Below are 22,244 nucleotides of genomic sequence, written 5' to 3'. Positions count from 1 at the left end.
AGTCCTTTGAAGTTTCCATAAAATAGCATAAATATCCAACCTCCAGGAAGGACACATAAGACACTGGGGAAAAGGGCCTTGTGGACAAAGGCGTAATCTGCAGACAACTACGCAGAAAAGCAACCCAGAAAAAGAAAGAAATCAACCAAACGAGACTTAGAGAGGAGGTGATTTGTTCTAGTTCTCAGGGGACCAATTTAGGATTACTTGGCACTAAGAAAGTTGTTTGAAGCCTGGGGACTATTTGAGTCGCCAAGGTCTCACCTACAGCACCAAATGGTGATTAGCGATTACAACAATAACAACAACGATAATAATAACATTTAAAAACAGGTGCACACTACAGGTCTACTGCTTTACGACCCCAGGAGGGAAGTGACGTGTCAGGAGGCGGAGAAGGCGAGAAAGACGGCCTTCTGCACCTCTTCCAGGAGCCACGAGCCGGCCTCCTCCCGTCCAGGGCTAGCGGACTGCTCCCGCCTCGGTGTCCGGGTTCCCCAGACCCTCCCAGAGCCTCCGCTAGAGGGTGGGGAAGATGCTGCCATAGGTCACTGAGGACACCATCCGCTCTCCCATTGGTCGACGTTGAAAAGCGATCGCCCTCCTATTCGCTGGAGGACAAGCCCCGGAAAGCCCATTGGCTGCGTGGTCCGCGGGCCGTCGGCTCCGAGGGCGGGCCGAGGTGGCCGACGGCGGGAGCGGAGGGCGGGGGGGGCTCCCTGTTGCCCTGGTTACGCCGAGGCACGTGCGCAGTCCCGGAAGCGGCTCCGGGAAGCTGCACAGCGCGCGCTGTCGGAGGAAGCGCCGCCGGGTCCGCTGGGGTCGGGTCCGGCTGGGCCATGGAGCCGTTGGCTGAGCCCGCACCCCGGCCCGGGCCCCGCTGTCTTCTGCTCCTCTCCCTGTTACTGTTGCTGCTGCAGCTGCTGCCGGCCCCGGAGCTGGGCCCGAGCCAGGCGCAAGCGGAGGAGACCGACTGGGTTCGACTCCCCAGCAAATGCGAAGGTGAGGGGGCGGGGCCCGCGGGGAGTATCCTGCCGGAGGGGCGGGGCGAGCGGGGGAGGGTCGAGGGGCGGGGGGATGGAAGGTCCGCGGCTCCTGAGCGGGAGCCTCTTCACTCGTTGAAGCGGCTGCATGCCTGGCGCTGTGCTGGATGCTGGGGACCGGGGGGCGGGCCGGAGGGCAGGTCTCGGTGCACCTGGAGCTCTCAAATCGGCACAAGAGAAGCAGTTCTAATGCAGGGTGGTAGATGCCATGTTAGAGTAGGTAACGGGCTTTGCGGGCCGGGTGAGGAGCATCTGATCTAGCCTTGAGATGGGGGAAAGCCTAGAGGTGGAGGGAAGTCAGGAATTCGTATAGGAAGCCCAGACGGTAATTAGGAGTTAGCTGGGCGAAGAGAAGTGAAAAGAGAGGGTCTCTCGGGGAACCACAGAGGCAGAGGCCCAACGGGCTAAGAAAGGACAAGTTTGAGGAACTGAAAAGGTCCGTATGACTGTTCTTAGAGGAGGAAGAAGAGCCTGAGACTCTCCCGTTTTTGCTCTCACCACAAGCTAATCTGTATCATTGATATACTTCCCCAGTAGCCATGAGCTTCTTGAGGGCAGGGACTTTGTCTCAGGTATTTATTCACGCCGTGCCTGGTGGGCACCCAGTGACTATTTTTGGAATAAAGACGAATAAATGGGCTGTGGGTGTATGTGGAGGAAGGAGAAGGGTCTGAGGCCTAAGGGGAGAAGAAGAGAGGGCCACTAGGAGACACCAGTAGATCTAGCCTGGGGGAATTTGGTGAGGCAGGAGGATTTTAGGAACAAGGAGAAAGTGAATCCCAAAGATAGAGAGATGGAAGCGTGGAACTTCAGAGGGAGAGAGAGAGAGCGCCAGCGCCTAAGCCAGTGATCCAGGACTATGAAGGGTCTTCCTTTTCTCCCTGCCCTCCAGTTTCTTTTTTTTTTCTCTCCAGACCTTCCCAGTCACTCCTTCTTTGTCATCTCCATAACCCCAAACCTCTCCGAAAGTTGGCTATAAGTCCATTTCATCCCGATTCAAAGTGTACAGCAGGCCAGATGTTCCCTAAGCACTGGGAAGTGGGGGTGGGGTGGATTGAGACACATAATCCTTTCATTTGAGAGATGAAAGATGAGATGCTTCAGAGATGAGCCTACTTCACTGGGAGGGCTCCCAGTGTCGGTTCTAGTCTGTACCTTGTCCCTCACTCCCACGAAGAGGCAGGCAGGGAGTTGTGATGCTCTCCTTTCACTCTTGCTGGAGTCCTAACCTATATGGTGTGGTTTGAGGGTTTCACTTCCTCCCCTTGTTTTCTTAGCCCCTAAGAAAGGCCTAAGAAGCTCATATTTCTTTCCCTTACGAGGCAGGCACAGATCTAGAAGCATAGAGCTAGCATAGTCCAGCCTCATTTTGTAGATAATTGATAAAGATTAATTCAAAAGGGATTTTCAGTTACAGGCTGGCTTGGCAAAGTCTTAGGCTCCTCTTAATAGTGTATTTGTTTTTATTTATCATTGTTGCACCTTTGTTATTAAATGCTGACTGTGTCTCGCCCACAAAGCCTGCCTCTTGGCTCAGTAGCCTGAGTGGAATAGGCCTTGGCACAGAGGACAGAGAACCTACCCAGAAAAAGAGTAGGTGGGTGTCCATGAGAGTCTGGGGTCTGTGCCATGAGTCTTCTCACAGTCTGGTTCTGGATGGGATCCTCAGAGGGGGTCTTGAAGAGGTAAGGTTTGGAAGAGTTGGGAAGCAGGGTTGTGGTTGATGGGCACAAGAGAGAAAGGAGGTTCCAGCTCCCCAGGACCTGGAATCCTAAACCTTAAGGGTGTGGGAGAAGGGGGCAAAAGAGCCAGAAAAATGATGAGCTCACTCAGGGTGCAGAACAGAGGTGGGAGGGGGACAAGTATTCCTGGATAGAGAACCAAGGAGGTGAGCCACCTCAATTCATTGCAGACTCTGAGATCACAGCTTATATTTTCATGTGTTCCAAATTCTACAAGCACATCTATTAATGTGTATGCTATAAAATTATACCAAGCAAAGCCTTCAGGGATTTTCTTTTTTTTATGATGAATTGCTCCTCTACCAAACTCTGCTGTCAGTGTTATGACAATACTGATGCCATTTAGCCTACAGATCGTATTCATTTAGAGGCATCAGAAGCTGCTCCATTAGTCTCTCAACAATATTAAATATTCAACACTGACAGAGTCATAATATTAGAGAAATAAAGAAAAAATTCCAATTCATGACACTCACTTTGGGTACCTTTATAGTTAGGGGGACACAAAGTGACCGAAGGCCCTTAGTGAGAGCCTGGATCCTGTAGAGATCCAGGTGCAATAAGAGCAAGTGGGATGGGTCTGGAAGAGCTTTTTCCAGGAGGAGGAGGCTTTTAAAGTGAGGTCGTAGGGGACCTGGGTGGCTCAGTCAGTTAAGTGGCCCACTCTTGGTGTCAGCTTAGGTCACAATCTCATGGGTCATGAAATCAAGCCCCTAGTCAGGCTCTGCACTGAGCAGGGAATCTGCTGGATATTCTCCCTCCCCTGTTCTCTTGCTCTCTCTCAATAAATAAATCTAAAATAATAATAAAGTGAGGTTAGGGGCAGCCCGGGTGGCTCAGCAGTTTAGTGCCGCCTTCAGCTCAGGGCGTGATTCTGGAGACCCGAGATCGAGTTCTGCGTCGGGCTCCCTGCATGGAGCCTGCTTCTCCCTCTGCCTGTGTCTCTGCCTGCCTCTCTCTCTCTCATGAATAAATAAATAAAATCGGGATCCCTGGGTGGCGCAGCGGTTTGGCGCCTGCCTTTGGCCCGGGGCGCGATCCTGAAGACTCGGGATCGAATCCCACGTCGGGCTCCCGGTGCATGGAGCCTGCTTCTCCCTCTGCCTATGTCTCTGCTTCTCTCTCTCTCACTGTGTGCCTATCATAAAATAAATAAAATTAAAAAAAAATTTAAAAAAATAAATAAATAAATAATAAATAAATAAATAAATCTTTAAAAAAATAAATAAAGTCAGGTTGGGAGAAGGGGCAGAAAAGCCCATAGAGGGCATTAAGTGCGCTCCCAAGGCCTCAGACAGATCACACTTTTAATGGCAGCACTCCCTGTGCAGTGGCAATTACTCATTTACACTTGTGTCTACTCCACTGGACTATATGTAGAACGGAGGAGTCTGACTTCAGCTGTGAATTCTCAGACCGTGCCTGGCTCATCGGAATTGCTTAATAACTGTTTGAGGAAGAGTAAGAGGAAACAGAACCGGTAGCAACAAGGCCCCGTGACGGCATGGAGCAGATTACCTGGGTGGAAACAGAGAGCTGGTGTCGGAACAGTGTATGAAACCATGTCAGGCAGCCCGGGTGGCTCAGCGATTTAGTGCCCCCTTCAGCCTGGGGCGTGATCCTGGAGACCCAGGATTGAGGCCCCACATCAGTCTCCCTGCATGGAGCCTGCTTCTCCCTCTGCCTGTGTCTCTGCCTCTCTCTCTGTGTCTCTTATGAATAAATAAATAAATAAAATCTTAAAAAAAAAAAGAAAGAAAGAAACCACGTAATAAAACTGGCGGACAAGACATTTGGGAACAACTGAGGAAATCTGAATGTGGTGATATTGGAATTGGTCATTTTCCGAGTATCCGTATGATTTTATGGTTGAGTAGAAGAAAGTCCTTGTCTCCATGACGACTTTTGGAGGGGTGGAAAGATCATGATGTCTGTGAGTGAGTTTCAGAATGGTTTAGCGAAGACAACGTACACGTTGAGATCTGTTACTGTGCCATCATAGTATTTTATAATATGTGTTGGAGAGATTGTGGCAGGTCATTAACAAACTGTCAAAATGAGTGGAAGATATATAGTCATTCATTGTACTCATTCAGCATTTCTATATGTTTGAAAATTTAAAAGTAAAATGAGGGCAGCCCAGGCGGCTCAGCGGTTTAGCGCTGCCTTCAGCCCAGCGCGTGATCCTGGAGACCCGGGATCTAGTCCCACGTCGGGCTCCCTGCGTGGAGCCTGCTTCTCCTTCTGCCTGTGTCTCTGCCACTCTGTCTCTCTCTCTCTCTCTGTGTCTCTCATGAATAAATAAATAAAATCTTTAAAAAATTAAAATAAAAGTAAAATGATTATGGGGGAATGATTATGGTGGCAGGGGTCGGGAAAGAGCTGGGGGAACTGGATTCAGCAGGGTAGGGACCAGGACTGGACATAGGGCAGTGAATATTGGAGCTAGGTTTCACCCAGCAATGTCCATGTGGTGGCATGTTGGGGAACTCCCGCCCCGCCTTGCCCTGAGTGGGAGAGTCATCTACCCTGCTGTGCTTAGCTGGGACCAGGCTTCCATCAGACTCACATGAACCCAGTAGGCTGTGCTGTGTCTCCCCCACCAGTGTGTAAATATGTCGCCGTGGAACTGAAGTCAGCTTTTGAGGAAACCAGCAAGACAAAGGAGGTGATTGACACAGGCTATGGCATCCTGGATCGGAAGGCTTCTGGAGTCAAATACACCAAGTCGTAAGTGAAGGGGGTACCCACTGGCCTGGCCTGCTTTGTTCCTAGAAGCTTTGGTGGCTTGAAGTTCTCTCTCCCTTCCGGCTAGGCAAACCCACCAAAGGGAGGCAACTCTAGCCAACACTTAGCTTTGCCCACTGGTTTTGCCCCAACTGATTGTGTGGTCTTCATAAATCCCTTCATTCTGCTGAACCTCAGACTTCTCATCTGTCAAAAGCAAGAGTATTGGACTTTACCTCATCCCAGACTTTTGGATTTCATGGGACAATGCAAAAAAAATTTTTTTAATTGGTAACATAGGATTACCAGCTTTTAATTTTACCAGGAATAAATATTAAAAACAAGCCAAAAAACCAAAAACAAAAAAAACCCTTCCTCAGCCTTGATCATCCTTTCAAAATGAAATATTTTGACATCGAAATCTAATACATTTTGCTATAGAAAAACATCTAAGAACACCTGGGTGGCTCAGAGGTTGAGCATCTGCCTTTGACTCAGGGTGTGATCCTGGAGTCCTGGGTTCAGTCCCACATCGGGCTCCCTCTGGCTCTGGCTGTCCCTCTCTCTCTCTCTGTGTCTCTCATGAATAAATAAAATCTTTAAAAAAAGAAAAAAAACATCTAAATACTGAATCACTTAGCTTTATAAAAAAAAAAAAATGCCTTCCCATAGAGCTGTTAAAATTTTGTCTCTCTGGTCTGTGTTCCAGCATCTCAGAGCCCCCAGACTAGATGACCTATCTTCCTTCCAGCTCTGACTTCCCTTTGGTGAGATGTGCAAGTGCTGGGGTAGCAGGGCTGGAGGGACGGACCGCTAACCCACTGGGCCTCGGAGAGGAGCTCAGCCCCTCTCGCACTGCTGTCTCTGCAGGGACTTACGGTTAATTGAAGTCACAGAGACCATATGCAAGAGGCTCCTGGACTATAGCCTGCACAAGGAGAGGACCGGCAGCAACCGGTTTGCCAAGGTTGGATTTGTGCTCATCCTTTATCCCCACTGGAGTGAGGCATACGTGTATCTAAGTGGTCTGCTGGTGCGGGTGGGATTTTTAAAGGTCATGCTTGGGGAACTTCCCTCCTTGAGCTCTCCCCATTCTTCATCATCAATTACTGTTTGCATTTCTCCCCTCCCGAGTGCCCTGACTTTTCAGTGGCAGTAGGCACATTCTTGACCTGGGCCATGAGGCTTTCCCTCAGCCTCAGCCTGAAATGCTGCAGGGTGGCAGTGCCTGTGGAGGCCTGAATACTTGCTCAGGAAGAGCTCAGGGGGTACAGAGCTGTGGAGTTTAGAGGAGATGTCAGAAGACACAGGCGGTGGGGGTTGGGGTGGTCGCCTAGTGCCTCTGGGCCCACAGGGACCCACCTGGACCTCTCTCTGGGTGGTTGTGTGACATCTAATGCACTTATCATGTGCATGAATGCCTCTGTCCCTGAAGAATGAGCTTCTTACCTCAAGGCCCATAGTGCTTTGTTTCATCATCTTTAGTGCCTGGCACGTGGTAAGAGACTTCCATATTTCTCCACCCAAGTACCCTTCTAGGAAAGTTGATTAGTCAGAAATCCCTAGGAAACCCAGAGGGAATAGTCTTAAGCAGCAGAAGTCTTAGACTTAATCTTGAGAATTTAGGGGTGCCTGGGTGGCTCAGCTGGTTAAGCGGCTGCAAAGAGAAAGAGTCTCAAGCAGACTTGGTGCCAAGTGTAGAACATGATGTGGGGCCCATGCAGAGCTCAGTCTCACAACCCTGAGATCAGACCCAAGCCAAAACCAAGAGTCAGACACTCAGTTGCCCTGGGCATTTGACTCTTGATCTTAGGTCAGGTCTTGATCTCAGGATTGTGAACTCAAGCCCTGCATTGGGCTCCACACTAGGCGTGGAGCCTACTTAAAAAATAAGATAAGGGGATCCTTGGGTGGCTCAGCGGTTTAGCACCTGCCTTTGGCCCAGGATGTGATCCTGGAGTTCCGGGATCGAGTCCCACATCAGGCTCCCTGCACGGAACCTGCTTCTCCCTCTGCCTGTGTCTCAGCCTCTGTCTCTCATGAATAAATAAATAAAATCATTAAAAATAAATAAATAAATAGAGAGATAGATAAAATAAAATTTATATGAATTTTGTAGTCTACTCCGTAATAAACCCATGTTTTGCTTTAACATAAAAATGTTAGAAAAAATGTTAAAAACTATTTTCCATAGCAATAAAATTAGAAACAACCTAACCAAATTCACCAGTGGTTAAATAAATCGGTATGGCCATTCAGTGGACAAAACAAAGAATGAGGTAGCTCTTTATGGATTGAATTAAGATTGTTGGGATGCCTGGGTGGCTCAGTGGTTGAGCATCTGCCTTCAGCTCAGGGCGTGATCCCGGGGTCCTGGGATTAAGTCCCACATCAGGCTCCCTCCATGGAGCCTGCTTCTCCCTCTGCCTGTGTCTCTGCTTCTCTCTGTGTCTCTCATGAATAAATAAATAAAATATTTTTAAAAATTCTTTTAAATGAATTAAGATTGTCTTCAGGTCCATTATTCAGTAAAAAAGGCAAGGGACAGAACAGTGTGTCTGATATATACCGCTTGTGTAAGAAGCGGGGGCGAGGAGAGGAGGATGTATTTGTATGTATATTTGCTTTTATTTGCAGCATCACCTCTGGAAAGATAGAGGAAATAGACTGTGTGTAGGTGTAGTCTCCGGGGAGAAGACCTAGGTAGTGGCAGAAATATTTTTACAGAACCAAGAGTCCTCCCTGCCTCCCCTGTGTCCCTTCTGACCTAGGAGAGACACAAACCCTAGGAAGAAACCAGAGCAGGGAGTGGGTCTAGACATGGGAGAGTGAGTGTTCCTAGCCACACCGAGGGGAAAGAGCCAAGTCACACTTAATTCCTGGAAAAGGAGTATGCATGCAAAGGGCCTGAGGGAAACAGCAATCCTTTTTGAAAGGTTGAGGTATGGGAAAGCAAGTAGGGGGTGTCGGGGTGGGTGGGTGGGTGTAGGTGTGTATATAGGTGTGTAGGGGGTGTGGTGTGGGAGGCAGGCCCGAAAGAGGGAAGGGGAAGGTGAGGTCAAGCTTGAGAAGCCTTGGAGGGTCCTGGATTCTCAGAGCTGGGTCTTTGGGCCTTCAGCACCACCTGGAGAGGAGGGTGGGAGATGGAGAAGGCTCTCTGCCTCTCATGCCTGGTTGCCTCTTTCAGGGCATGTCAGAGACCTTTGAGACCCTGCACAACCTGGTCCACAAAGGGGTTAAGGTGGTGATGGATATCCCCTACGAGCTATGGAACGAGACCTCTGCGGAGGTGGCTGACCTCAAGAAGCAGGTATGGGCCCCTCGGCCCTCAGAGGTTACCCTGCCTCACAGGGCTGGGCGGGGACCGGGTCTGTGGCTGAGGGAGGCCACCTAGAGCTGGGGGGATGGGAGGCTTTGGTCAGGTCATCTTACCTCTCTGGCTTCAGTTTCCTCAGGGGAATCACAGCCACCTGCCTGTCCTGCAGTGGGCTGTGAGACTCAGCTGAGCTCCCCCCGGGAGCGAGTCAGAGCTGGGCTTTGCCAATGCGACGTGTTGTGATTCATAGTGCGACGTGCTGGTGGAAGAGTTTGAGGAGGTGATCGAGGACTGGTACAGGAACCACCAAGAGGAAGACTTGACTCAGTTCCTCTGTGCCAATCACGTGCTGAAGGGCAAGGACACCAGTGAGTCTGAGGGAGGGAGAGGGCGGGGGTGGGGGGGCCCTCCATTTTACCACCTGCTCCCCTTCAGGGGAGGTGGGTAGGGAGAGGACAGAAAGGAAATGAGATCTAAAAGGCGTCCTAGCATCTCTACCCCTGGGGAGCTTGTGATGGGAGGGAGTGGAGTAAGGGGTACTGGCACCAGGTGCGGAATAACATGCAGGTACCTGAGACGCCCCCAGAGGGGCCCGAGGCAGGGCGCAGGGACTTGACGCCTGTCTCCAGGTCCACGTGCTGCCTCTGGGGCCCCCAGTCCGTACTCCTCACCCAGCCAGCCATGTTTCTCCTCACCCCAGGTTGCCTGGCAGAGCAGTGGTCTGGCAAGAAGGGGGACACAGCCGCCCTGGGAGGGAAGAAGTCTAAAAAGAAGAGCAGCCGGGTTAAGGCATCGGGCAGCGGCAGCAAACAGAGGAAGGAGCTAGGTGGCCTCGAGGAAGACCCCAGCCCTGATGAGGATGAGGGCATCCAGAAGGCATCCCCTCTCACACACAGCCCCCCGGATGAGCTTTGAGCCCAACCCAGAGCCCTGCTTACCAAGACCCCTGAGCTGGAGGCCAGAAAAAGCCAGGCCGCAGCCCTGGCAGGCAGGACAACCGTCCTGCTCCAGGTCCTCCCTGCCCGGCGGCCTGCTACTAAGAAGGACACAGGCCTGGGGAAGAACTTGCTGCCTCCCTCTGCCAGGCTGTGTGATTGCACGCCTGCCCAGGACTCCAGTGTGGACCCAGGCGGGGCAGGGCGTCCCGGCCTTCACCTCCCCTCACTCCTCCCCAGCAGGGAAGCAAGACTGCGGGCCACTCCAACCCTGCTCACCCGCTCCTGTGGACACCTTGCACTCTGCCTGGCCCCCTGCACCCCCCCACTGGGGCTCACAGAGTAAAAACGTTTTGGCCTTTTTTGTTCAGATTTTTGAGTTCCCTCCAGCTCCTCAGAGGAGCCCGCAGCCCATTTGCTCTTCCTGCCCTCACCTTCCAGCCGTGGGAGCCAGGGACAGAGAGGCAGTTCCCATCCTCCCATTACTGAGGCTGGCCGACCAGCTCTGGGGAACAGGGAGGGCCCAGGTGGTTTTGGGGTGAGGCCCACCACAGGGCTTTGGCCCTGGCCCTAGGCTGCCCTTGGACTCCCTGAGCTCCCCAGGCCAGGAGGGGCCTCACCTGTGCCCTGGGCACCTGGCTGCCCTCCATTCTCTCCTCTCTCCCCTAAGGCCTTCCCATGTCTTGTGTAAACTGTTTACTGCTGACCCCACCAGACCCCGCCCCTCTCCATCTCCATCCAACCTACTTGTTGGTCTTGAACCTTGCTCCCCAATGACCACAACTTACCAAGCTCTGCTCTTTCTTTCTTTTTTTTTTTTTAAGATTTAATTTATTCATGAGAGACACAGAGAGAGGCAGAGACAGGCAGAGGGAGAAGCAGGCTCCATGCAGGGACCCTGATGTGGGACTCCATCTCAGGTCTCCAGGATCACGCCCTGGGCTGAAGGCAGCGCTAAACCACTGCCCAACTCTGCTCTTTCTAATTGTGCCTGGAGGGGAGGACACCCCAGCCCCCCAACAGCCCGTTACACCATGTTCTCTGAGAGCAGAGGAGGAACAGGTAGGCTGGCCTCTAGGGAGAGGTTGTGGGAGGCCCGGGCACCTCCCCATTCTGTCCTGAGGGCAGGGGTCAGGGCGCTCAGTAGCAGCGATGATGACAACTGTGCTTCAATGTGTGTGTCAGTGATGACACTCACAATGCTTTAGCTTTGAACCCTCACAGCTCCCTTGGGATGGGTGCCGTTAGCCTCATTTTGCAGAAGACAAAACAGGTTCAAATTAAGTACAGCCCAAAGTCCTGCTGTTAATAAGTGTACGACTGGTACTCTGACTCTGGGCCCATGGTATTTCCAGTGCCCCAGAGCTGCCAGCTGCTTCCCCCAACACCTGGCACTGGTGGTGTGACCTGCATTGAACTGGTTTGGTTTCTTTTTTTTTTTTTTTTTTTAAGATTTTATTTATTTAATTCATGAGAGACACACAGAGAGAGGCAGAGACACAGGCAGAGGGAGAAGCAGGCTCCATGCAGGAGCCCAGTGCGGGACTGGGTCCCAGGACTTGGGGATCACACCCTGAGCCAAAGGCAGACGCTCAACTACTGAGCCACCCAGGTGTCCCTGAACTGGTTTGGTTTCTTTGCCATAACTCCACCCCTACCAGCAAACCTCTTCTCAAAGTAAAGGAGGAAGCAGCTATGGCTTCTTAGAAAGAGACCAAGGTGGAAGGTCCTGCCAGCACTGGGCCCCTGCCAGGCCCCCTGTGAACACCCACACAGACCTGTTCATGCTTCTGGCCTGGGCCTGGTCAGCAGGAAGGGGTGCACTCTGGAGCACCCCAGACTCCTGCTCCAATGAAATGCTCCAGGGTCTGAACTGGGGGCAAGGGGCCCCTTTGTAGCCTGGGCTAAGGCCATCTTCTACCCTGACAAATTGGACACCGAAGGCCAGAGAGGGTAGAGGAGTCTGGAAGCTTCTGAAAGGTCCTTGGAGAATACTTTTTTGATTTAGCTGCCCTGTGCCCACCCATCTAGGATTGATTGGTACTGCCCCCTGTTGAAGAGGCTGTGGGCAGTGAGATTCCAATCAAGACTCTGGTCCCTCCCTGGACTCTGTATTGGGACTGGGGAGCCATTTGCAGCCCTCTGGACTGTCTAGGATTTCATGGATAATCTCTGATTCCCGTATTGTGTCACTAACCCTCAGCACTTGAGTGCCTGACTTACATCTGTCCCCAGAGCTTCATTGGTCCCTACAGTGGAATGGGACAAAGACCTGTCCCCTTACTGGGGCGTGGGCCCAGTGGCCCAATCCAGGCCCAATCTGAGACCAGAGGGCAGACAGCACTGTGACTGCTTTGCTCTTTGACCTGTGGCTGCTGTGTGAATAGCACCTTCTTTCTCCCCCTGCCCCCCACAAGGGCCAGGCATGTTGCACACACACTAGCTCTCTACCCACCTACCCCAGCAGGTAGCCTCTCCCCTGGCCCAGCCTCTCGCCAGAGGTGAGATCCAGCTTCCCAGGTTTTTCTTTTCCTCTCTCCACCACACATCTAGACCTTTCTGAGCTTGAATATTACTTCCCACTTTCCCACACCCCTTCTCTCCATAAGGTGAGGGGACTGGCTGAGCTCCAGTTAACCAGATTTTAGTCCCTTTATTAGAAATCCTGTTAGAACGGTTTCTTAAACTCACCTGAATATGAGTGTCATAGGGAATGTTTGTTAAACGTACAGATGTCTGGGCTCATCTCAGATCTGCTGGTTTAGGGACCTTTGAGTCTGCATGTTTAACAAATCCCATGGTTCTTCAGATGAGGCCAACTGGAACCCACTACAGCAGGAAAAACAGGGTGTTGTGTGAAGAGGGGGCAGGACCTCATTGAAGTCAACGTCAGGGTCTTGTCCTCAGAAACAACTAGTCAGAACTCCAGAGAAGATCTGTCTGCCAGACACCTCAATCATCCAGAACCCCAAAGGCTGATGGACTAACCAGAAAGCTGTTGTGTTTTGTTTTTGTTTTTGTTTTTGTTTTCAGTTCAGTGATGGAAAGAACCACAGACCTTAGTAGTGAAGTTTCAGGGGTGGGGGCTCAAATCTCAGGGGTAGTTGCATAGAGACTCTATTCGTTTTATTTGTTTTTTATTATTTTAGTTTTAGAGAGGGAGAATCTTAAGCAGACTCCATACCCAGCATGGAGCCCACCACGGGGTTTGATCCCACAGCCCTGAGATCATGACCTGAATAGAAAGCCTAAACACCTGAGCCATCCAGGTGCTCTTCTGTGTTCATTTTAAAGGGCAATTTCTAGAAAGCAGTTTCCTCTATTTCCCACTTCCTCGATGCTATTCCCACACAGCAACTTTTTATAAGTTGGAAGATGGTGCTCTTCACATCTTTGACTTCCATCTGTCATAAATTTGTTTTAACATAAGTTTTGTTACAGTAAGACACTCGGCCACCAGGAAATAATAAATTTACAAAGCTGTGTGATTTGCAATATGAATGACAGTCCCTTAGATATAGAACATTTGTGCTGCATACAACCATCCACATGTTCACAGAAGCCTTCTACAGCACTTCAACTCACAAATGAGAGTAAAATACCTCTTTTTTTTTTTTTTTTTAAAGATTTTGTTTATTTGAGAGAGAGAGCATGAGCTGAGGGAATGGCAGCAGGAGAAGCAGACTCCCTACTAAGCAGGAAGCCCAATGCAGGGCTCAATCCCAGAACCCTGGGATCATGACCTGAGCGGAAGGCAGATCTTAAATGACTGAGCCACCCAGGAGCCCCCACAATGCCTCTTCTTATTTTATCTGAAAGCATGTTTTTCATGATAGATGCATGGTCCACACCTAACTGGTTTAGAAGAGGACTCTGTGTACTAGGCCCCGCAGCAAAGCCCACTGAATCCCTCTTGAACACCCCCTTATGGCCTGGTTTGCTCTAGTAATGAGTTTCTTTTTTTTTAAATTTTTTTTTTAAATTTTTATTTATTTATGATAGTCACACAGAGAGAGAGAGAGAGAGAGGCAGAAATACAGGTAGAGGGAGAAGCAGGCTCCATGCACCGGGAGCCTGAGGTGGGATTCGATCCCGGGCCTCCAGGATCGCGCCCTGGGCCAAAGGCAGGCGCCAAACCGCTGCGCCACCCAGGGATCCCTAGTAATGAGTTTCAATGCGATATTAGCAGCCACTAATTTCTGAGTGCTTACTATGTGACATGCATGCTCTGCATGCTTTACATAATGATTTACCACAGCTATGATCTCAAGCCCAGGAATTTCTAAAAACTGATGTAAAATAGACACATAGGAAAGTGTACATAAGTGTACAGCTCAATGTTTTTTTACAAACAACTCTCAAGGCAAGGCACCAGCTCCTGAAACATTTTTACCACCGCCCACCCCTGACATGCATATCCCACCACAAAGAGAACAGGAACTTGTATGTATTGTGTTCACTGTTCTATCCCCAGCACTCAGTATAGTACCTGGCACAGAATAGCTACTTAATATGTAGCTGTTGAATTCATGAAGCACAGAAGGGTTAAGTAACTTGCCCAAGGCCACACATCCCATAAGTGGCCCATGCAGGTTATGAGCCCAGGTGGAACAGCTTCAGTGTCCTGTGGCAGAGCCCTAACGCCATAGCACCATGCAGCCCTGGCTCCGTGGGCACCATCCTCCCCTTACATTGGCTGTATTCTAGAAGGCAGACAGCTACAGTCTTCAAAGTTCAATGTGGGGAATGCAGTTAGAAGTCAGATAGCTTTCAGGATGCCTGGGTGGCTCAGCGGTTCAGCATCTGCCTTCGGCGCAGGGCAGGATCCCAGAGTCCCAGGATCAAGGCCTACATTGGGCTCCCTCTGCCTGTCTCTGCCTCTCTCTGTGTGTCTCTCATGAATAAATATTTTTTTAAAAATTTCAGATAGCTTTCAAATCTTTCTCCCTTTTCAGAGTTTACAGTTGCATAGAGCTAAAAGCCAGCTTGATCCTTTTGCTGCTCTCAAGGCATGGATTTTTTTTTTTCTTTTCTTAAGTAATCTCTACACCCAAAGTGGGGCTCAAGCTTACAACCCCGAGATCAAGAGTCACATGCTCTGCTGACTGGGCCAGCCATGCATCTCCCAAGGGCTAGCTCCTGTCTACAGTTTCTTGAAGAAAAATCCAAATTTATTCACTTTTTAAAATTGTATTCTCCATTTACTAAGATTGTACTGGCCAGCAGAACTTAAACTTCCATGAAAATGATTATGATTCTTTATAAGGAGATGTTGTTGCACATCGAGGGGGAGAGAAGCAGGCCTACCCCATCACCAGTTCCAGGGCTGGCAACATCTATATCTCCTATCACCACCACCCCCCAAAAGATATAAAAGTTTCTCTGTTCAAAAAGAACAAAACAAAAAAGACCTTCTAGGGGTGCCTGGGTGGCTTAGTTGGTTAAGCATCTGACTCTTGGTCTCAGCTCACATCTTGATTAGGGTCATGAGTTCAAGCCCTTGGTGTTGGGCTCCACACTGGGCATGGAGCCTACTTAAACACAAAACAAAACAAGACATCCAATAAGCCAGGTTTGTTTTTTTTTAAGATTTTATTTATTTATTCATAAGACACACACACACACACACACACACACACACACAGAGGCAGAGACACAGGCAGAGGGAGAAGCAGGCTCCATGCAGGGAGCTCAATCCCAGGACTCCAGGATCAGGCCCTTGGCCAAAGGCAGGCGCCAAACCTCTGAGCCACCCAGGTGTCCCCAATAAGCCAGGTTTTTATTCTGTTAGAAGTTACTTACTCACCAGTGGTGAGTGGTCTTGGAATTTTACTGTTCATCTCATCAAAACATGATGACGTGCTCAGTCACCTGTTTTAATAAGCAATGCTTATTTAGCCTATTACCAGAGCTCAAATAGCGTATCATTTTTATGTGGAAGACCAGCTCAATGAGCAGATTCATATACATTGAAGAGATCTTATTGGACATTAACACATCTTAAAATTGCTTGTAAGAAAGGGTGAAATGGTCAAAGAAAACCTCTCTTCTTACACATTGGTGAAATTCTTATAGGTGCACTGAGCTTAATAGCAATGAGGCCACCTTTAATTAGTGTTGCAGTTCACTGATGTAGGGACCAACTTTACACTCACTTAACAGGACTTTGTTAAAGCAAAATAAGTCTTATATGTATATTAAACAGTCCAAAAAGGTGGGGCGCCTGTGTGGCTCAATTAAGTGTCTGCCTTCAGCACGGGTCATGATCCCAGGGTCCTGGGATAGAGCCCCGCATTGGGCTCCTTGCTCAGCAGGGAGCCTGCTTCTCCCTCTGCCTCTGCCCCTCCCCTCTGCTCTTGCTCACTGTCTCACTATTTCAAATAAATAAATAACATCTTTAAAAATAAAAAGTCCAAAAAGGAACCCATTTTGATATATCTGCCAATAGAATCCATGTGGGTGGGTGGCTTCCCTCCCCTCCTCCAAACCCAGTGTTCAACCTGGGTAGACACAGTTAGCAGACAAGAGTTTTTTTTTTTTTACAGCAGCTTGGACTGGAGTTTGGGTATTGGCATCCATCATTTGAAAAATTAATTTCTACCTCTTCTGAATCTAAACAAAAACAGTCAGGATGTTCTTCATTTGTAGTTAGTGAACATACATACTTCACAATTCTAGTATTTTAATGTGTTCTCAAATTGGAATAGCCTGGGAATTTGTCCAGCTACAGCCATATTCCCAAGCTAAAGTCTTTTTGCAAACATCCACATTTGGGGATGAAGAATTTATTTTTAAAAATATTTTATTTGAGGGATCCCTGGGTGGTGCAGCGGTTTGGCGCCTGCCTTTGGCCCAGGGCGCGATCCTGGAGACCCGGGATCGAATCCCACGTTGGGCTCCCGGTGTGTGGAGCCTGCTTCTCCCTCTGCCTGTGTCTCTGCCTCTCTCTCTCTGTGTGTGTGACTATAATAAAAAAAATATATATTTTATTTGGGATCCCTGGGTGGCTCAGTGGTTTAGCGCCTGCCTTTGGCCCAGGGCGTGATCCTGGAGACCCGGGATAGAGTCCCATGTCAGGCTCCCGGCATGGAGCCTGCTTCTCCCTCCTCCTGTGTCTCTGCCTCTCTCTCTCTCTCTCTCTCTCTATGTCTATCATAAATAAATAAATAAATAAATAAATAAATAAATAAATAAATCTTTAAAAAATAAAAATATTTTATTTAAATTCAATTTGCCAACATAGAATACCCAGTGCTCATCACATCATTGCCCTCCCCAATGCCTGTCACCCAGTTACCCCATCCCCCCACCCTCTTCCCTTCTGCAATCCTTTGTTTCCCAGAATCAGGAGTCTCTCATGGTTTGTATGCCTCTCTAATTTTTCCTCACTCAGTTTCCCCTCTTTCCCTTATGATTCCTTTCACTATTTCTTATATTCCACATGAGTGAAATAATATAATTGTCTTTCTCCAATTGACTTACTTCACTTAGCATAATACCTTCTAGTTCCATCCACATCGAAGTAAATGGTAGGAATTCATCCTTTCTGATGGCTGAGTAATATTCCATTGTGTATACAGACCACATCTTCTTTATCCATTCATCTGTCAAAGGACATCTTGGCTCCTTCCACAGTTTGGCTATTGCAGATATGCTGCTATGAACATTGGGATGCAGGCGTCCTGTCATTTCACTACATCTTTCTCTCTCTCTCTTTTTTTTTTTTAAGATTTTATTTATTTATTCATGAGAGACATAGAGAGAGAGAGAGGCAGAGACACAGGCAGAGGGAGAAGCAGGCTCCATCCAGGGAGCCTGACATGGGACTTGATCCCGGGACTACAGGATCACACCCTGGGCCAAAAGCAGGCGCTAAACCACTGAGCCACCCAGACTGCCCACTACATCTCTATCTTTGGGGTAAATACCTGGTAGTGTAATTGCTGGGTTGTAGAGTAGCTTTATTTCTAACTTCTTGAGGAAGCTCCACACTGTTTTCCAGAATGGCTGCACCAACTTGCAATCCCACCAACAGTGCAAGAGGGTGGGGATGAAGAATTTACTCTTTTCAACTAATTCTAAGTAAGCACTGCATTTTAAAAACATCATCTATTCTTGGGCAGCCCCTTAATTTTTAATTAAGTCAAACTGTAGATTGATTTAGATTCTGTGATCTTCTCTTCCATGTCTCAGGACCTCACATTTAATTTCTCTAAAGTTCACCAAACTAACAAGTAAAAACAAAAAGCAATTTCAGTATATATCATCGGGGGGCATGGGCAGTTTAGGGATGAAGGATGTTAATTATTTGGTATATTTTGTGGCAAAGAAGACCACAACCTTCTGCCTCGTAAAATATAGAAGAACAACATCTTGTAGAGAAGAGTTGGAACAAACATTTGTTCTGGGTGACAGTATTGATTAATAGAAAAATTCCATTTGGAAAATAATTTCATTTGGGGCCTCTGGGTGGCTCAGTTGGTTAAGCATATGCCTTCGGCTCAGGTCATGATCCTGGGGTCCTGGAATTGAGCCCCACATAGTCCTTGGGTTCCCTGCTCAGCGGGGGAGCCTGCTTCTCCCTTTCCCTTTGCCCTCCCCCCTCCCCGGCTTGTCCTCTCTTTCTTTCACTCACTCTCTCTCTCAAATAAATAAATAAAATCTTAAAAATAAAAAAAACTTGGTATCCCTGGGTGGCTCAGCAGTTTAGCACCTGCCTTCGACCCTCTCTCTCTCTGTGTGACTATCATAAATAAATTTAAAAAATTAAAAAAAAATAAAACAAATAAAACAAAGGTCTTTGCATTTTTGGCGTAATGCACACCTCTGAATGTTTGTATAACATTGTTGTGATTGGTTTACAGCCATTAGAGGCTAAAAGGCCATACTCTCCATACTGATAAGGAATTTTATTTAAATATTTGGCTTTTATTTAAATATTGATGCTTATAATTTTTGAGAAAAATATAATTTTATCTACAGAGCCATAATATGATTTTTTAAAATAATATAAATTTGGTAAATTTGGAAGAAAAAAATAGTTTGTGAGTAGCTTGTGAAATGTACTTTCCAACTGCAAGACGAGACGTTTGTTCTGAAGTTAATAATTGATTTCTTTTTCATCCAGAGGCATTTAAAAAAATGTTGACACCATAGCACACATGACGTTTCATGGACTTTTTTTCTTCCTTTCTTTCTTTTCTTTTTTACTTTTAACCATCAAAAGCATATTTTCTTCACTTGGCCTTAAATTTTTTGGCTTTAATCATGCTTTCTTTTTCTTTTTCCTTTTTTTATTTTTTAATTTTTTAAAGATTTATTATTTATTTATTTATTTATTTATTTATGAGAGAGAGAGAGAGGCAGAGACACAGGAGGAGGGAGAAGCAGGCTCCATGCAGGGAGCCCGACATAGGACTCGATCCCGGGATACCAGGATCATGCCCTGCACCAAAGGCAGGCGCCAAACCGCTGCGCCACCCAGGGATCCCAAGACCTTTGTTTTAAAACAGGAAAGAAATAAATAAGAGCTGAAATCACTTCTGGACAAGAAAAAGTTCCTGGGGATTGTCTTGTCTTTAAATATTGAGACTCCTGGCATCTGGGTGGCTCAGTCGATTAAACCTCTGACTCTTTATTTCCCCTCAAGTCATGATCTCAGGGATGTTAGAGCCGCACATGGCCCTTCATGATGGGTGTGGAGCCTGCTTGGGATTCTTTCTCTCCCTCTACCCCTCTTCCGTCCCTCTCTAAACAAACAAACAATTAAATACTGAGATCAAAAGAGTCAGGGAAGCCTTATGACCTGTTGACATGGATTATCCCAGTTTTTTTCTTTTTCATTTTTTAAAAAAAGATTTTATTTATTTATTCATGAAAGACACAGAGACATAGACAGAGGGAGAAGCAGGCTCCATGCAGGGAGCCCAACGTGGGACTTGATCCTGGGTCTCCAGGACCATGCCCTGGGCTGAAGGCAGCACTAAACCACTGAGCCACCGGGCTGCCCATTCTTTTTCATTTTTTAAAAAGATTTATTTTGTGAGAGAGCGCACACAGGCGCAAGGGGAAGAGGAAGAAGCAGACTCCCCACTAAGCCTGGAGCCTGATGCCAGGATTGGGACTTGAGCCAAAGGCAGATGCTTAACCAACTGAGCCACCCAGGTTTCCATCCTGGTCTTTTTAAAGGTGACGTTTCCCAACAGCATTTTTTTTTTATCTCTCTCTTTTTTTTAAGACTTTATTTATTTATTTATTCATGAGAGACAGAGACACAGGCAGAGGGAGAAGCAGGCTCCCTGTGGAGAGCCAGATGCGAGACTCATCCCCGGACCCCCGATCACCACCTGAGTTAAAGGCAGCCACTCAACCACTAAGCCACCCAGGTGCCCCTCCCAATAGCATTTTGAGCCCCTAGAAAATTCCTGGCTTACCTCAGATGCATTCAGAAGAGGTTAAGAGACAAAAGTAAATGTAAAAGAAATAGGAAAAAAATAATAATTTGTCCTAGGCCATTTATCTATATATTTATAATTCCCAGTACTGTGCCCTTTATTTTTTTTAAGATTTTATTTATTTAGTCATGAGATACAGAGAAAGAAGCAGAGACAGGCAGAGGGAGAAGCAGCCGCCCTGCAGGGAGCCCGATGTGGGACTCGATCCCGGGTCTCCAGGATCACGCCCTGAGCCAAAGGCAGATGCTCAACTGCTGAGCCACCCAGGCGTCCCCTGTGCCCCTTTTAAGCTTCCCAAGGACCTCTCTATAGGGTCAGCATAAGCACAAGACTCCATTACTTGGGGAAGACAGGCCCATTTGAGGCAGTCTGTGTGCTAAAAATAGGAAGTTAAGAATGATTACATAATCTTTGGGGTCCCTCCAGCTCCCAGATTCTACAGATATTGGAAGGATGAGGAGAGAGGAGCCTCCTTCATTCTAAATTCCATGCTTAGCTCTTTCTGAAGCCAGAAGAACAAACAGAGGTGGGGAAGGCTGTTCTCGCTTTCTTGGGCTTCACTGGGGGGCATATTGCTGAATCCACCTTAGTCCAGGGTCTTGTCCTAGGAAGAGACTTCTGGGGATGCGTAGGTGGCTCAGCAGTTGAGCCTTTGCCTTTGGCTCAGGTGTGACTCCAGAGCCCCGGGATAGACTCCTGGGATCAAGTCCCACCTCAGGCTCCCTGCACGGAGCCTGCTTCTCCCTCTGCCTGTGTCTCTGCCTCCCTCTCTGTGTCTCTCGTGAATAAATAAACAAAATCTTAAAAAAAAAAAAAAAAAAAGGAAGAGACCTCTGCTTTGGGGAGGAAGGGTAGATGTACACTAACCAAACCAAAGGGCCAATTTATGAAGTAGAAGTGTGCAACACAGCAGCAAGGGCATCAAGCATTTCCACCCCTAACCATGGACTTGGCATCTTGTGGGTATCTCTGTAGAAAGCAGAGAATGTTTACAAATTAAAACTTTTAGGGGCGCCTGGATGACTCAGTCAGTTAAGCGGCTAACTCTTGGTTTTGGCTGAGGTTGTGATCTCAAGGTCGTAATATCAAGGTCGTGAGATCTAACTGAGCCCTGAGGCGGGGTGGGGCTCTTCCTCAGTGATGAGACCGCTTGTCCTTCTCCTTGCCCCTCTGCCTCTCCCCCTGCTTGCCCTCTCTCATGCTCTCTCTAAAATAACTGAATAAAATCTTTTTTAATTTATTCATGAGAGACACAGAAAGATGAGAAAGAGAGGCAGAGGGAGAAGCAGGCTCCATGCAAGGAGCCAGATGTGGGACTTGATCCCGGATCTTAGGATCATGTCCTGAGATATGATCAGACGCTCAACCACTGAGCCACCCAGGCGTCCCTAAATAAAATATTTTTTTAAAAAATGAAAGAAACCAAAAGTTTTAGGTGTGCCTAGGTGGCTCAGTTGGAAAGTGCCTGACTCTTGATTTCGGCTGAGGTCATGATCTCAGGGTTGTGGGTTTTTTTTTTTTTTTTTTTTTTTTGAGATTTTATTTAGGGCAGCCTGGGTGGTCAAGCGCTGCCTTCGGCCCAGGGTGTGATCCTGGAGACCTGGGATTGAGTCCCATGTCAGGCTCTCTCTGCCTGTGTCTCTGCCTCTCTCTCTCTCTCTCTCTCTCTGTATGTGTGTGTCTCTCCTGAATGAATAAGAGACACACACAGAGAGGCAGAGACACAGGCAGAGGGAGAAGCAGGCTCCTCACAGGGAGCCGATGCGAAACTTGACCCTCTGACCTGGAATCACACTCTGAGCCAAAGGCAGACCTCAACCGCTGAGCCACCCAAGTGTCCTGATCTCAGGAGTTTTGATATTGGGCTGCTATCAGGCTCTGTGCTGGGCATGGAGCACCCTTGATATTCTCTCTCCCTCTCCCTCTGCCCATCCTCCCCTCTAATTTTTTTTTTTTTAATCAACTTTTAGGGGCATCTGGCTGGCTCAGTAAAGCATGGAATCCTTGATCTTAGGATTGTGAGTTCC

At 48.1% G+C, this 22,244-nt stretch overlaps 1 protein-coding gene across 1 annotated transcript; it reads left to right on the top strand.

The window, feature by feature from the left end:
* Window positions 1-708: 708 nt before the first annotated feature.
* CNPY3 (canopy FGF signaling regulator 3) lies at window positions 709-10,125 on the top strand. The gene is made up of 6 exons (XM_041753992.1): window positions 709-1,002; window positions 5,392-5,515; window positions 6,383-6,479; window positions 8,700-8,822; window positions 9,079-9,196; window positions 9,529-10,125. The coding sequence occupies exons 1-6, from the start codon at window positions 840-842 to the stop codon at window positions 9,741-9,743; spliced, it is 840 nt and encodes a 279-aa protein (XP_041609926.1). The 5' UTR covers window positions 709-839; the 3' UTR covers window positions 9,744-10,125.
* The last annotated feature ends 12,119 nt before the right edge of the window (window positions 10,126-22,244 follow it).

This window comes from Vulpes lagopus, chromosome 1 (genome assembly GCF_018345385.1).
Source record: "Vulpes lagopus strain Blue_001 chromosome 1, ASM1834538v1, whole genome shotgun sequence".
Classification (NCBI taxonomy): Eukaryota; Metazoa; Chordata; class Mammalia; order Carnivora; family Canidae; genus Vulpes; species Vulpes lagopus.
This window is presented reverse-complemented; position numbering and strand designations above follow the sequence as displayed.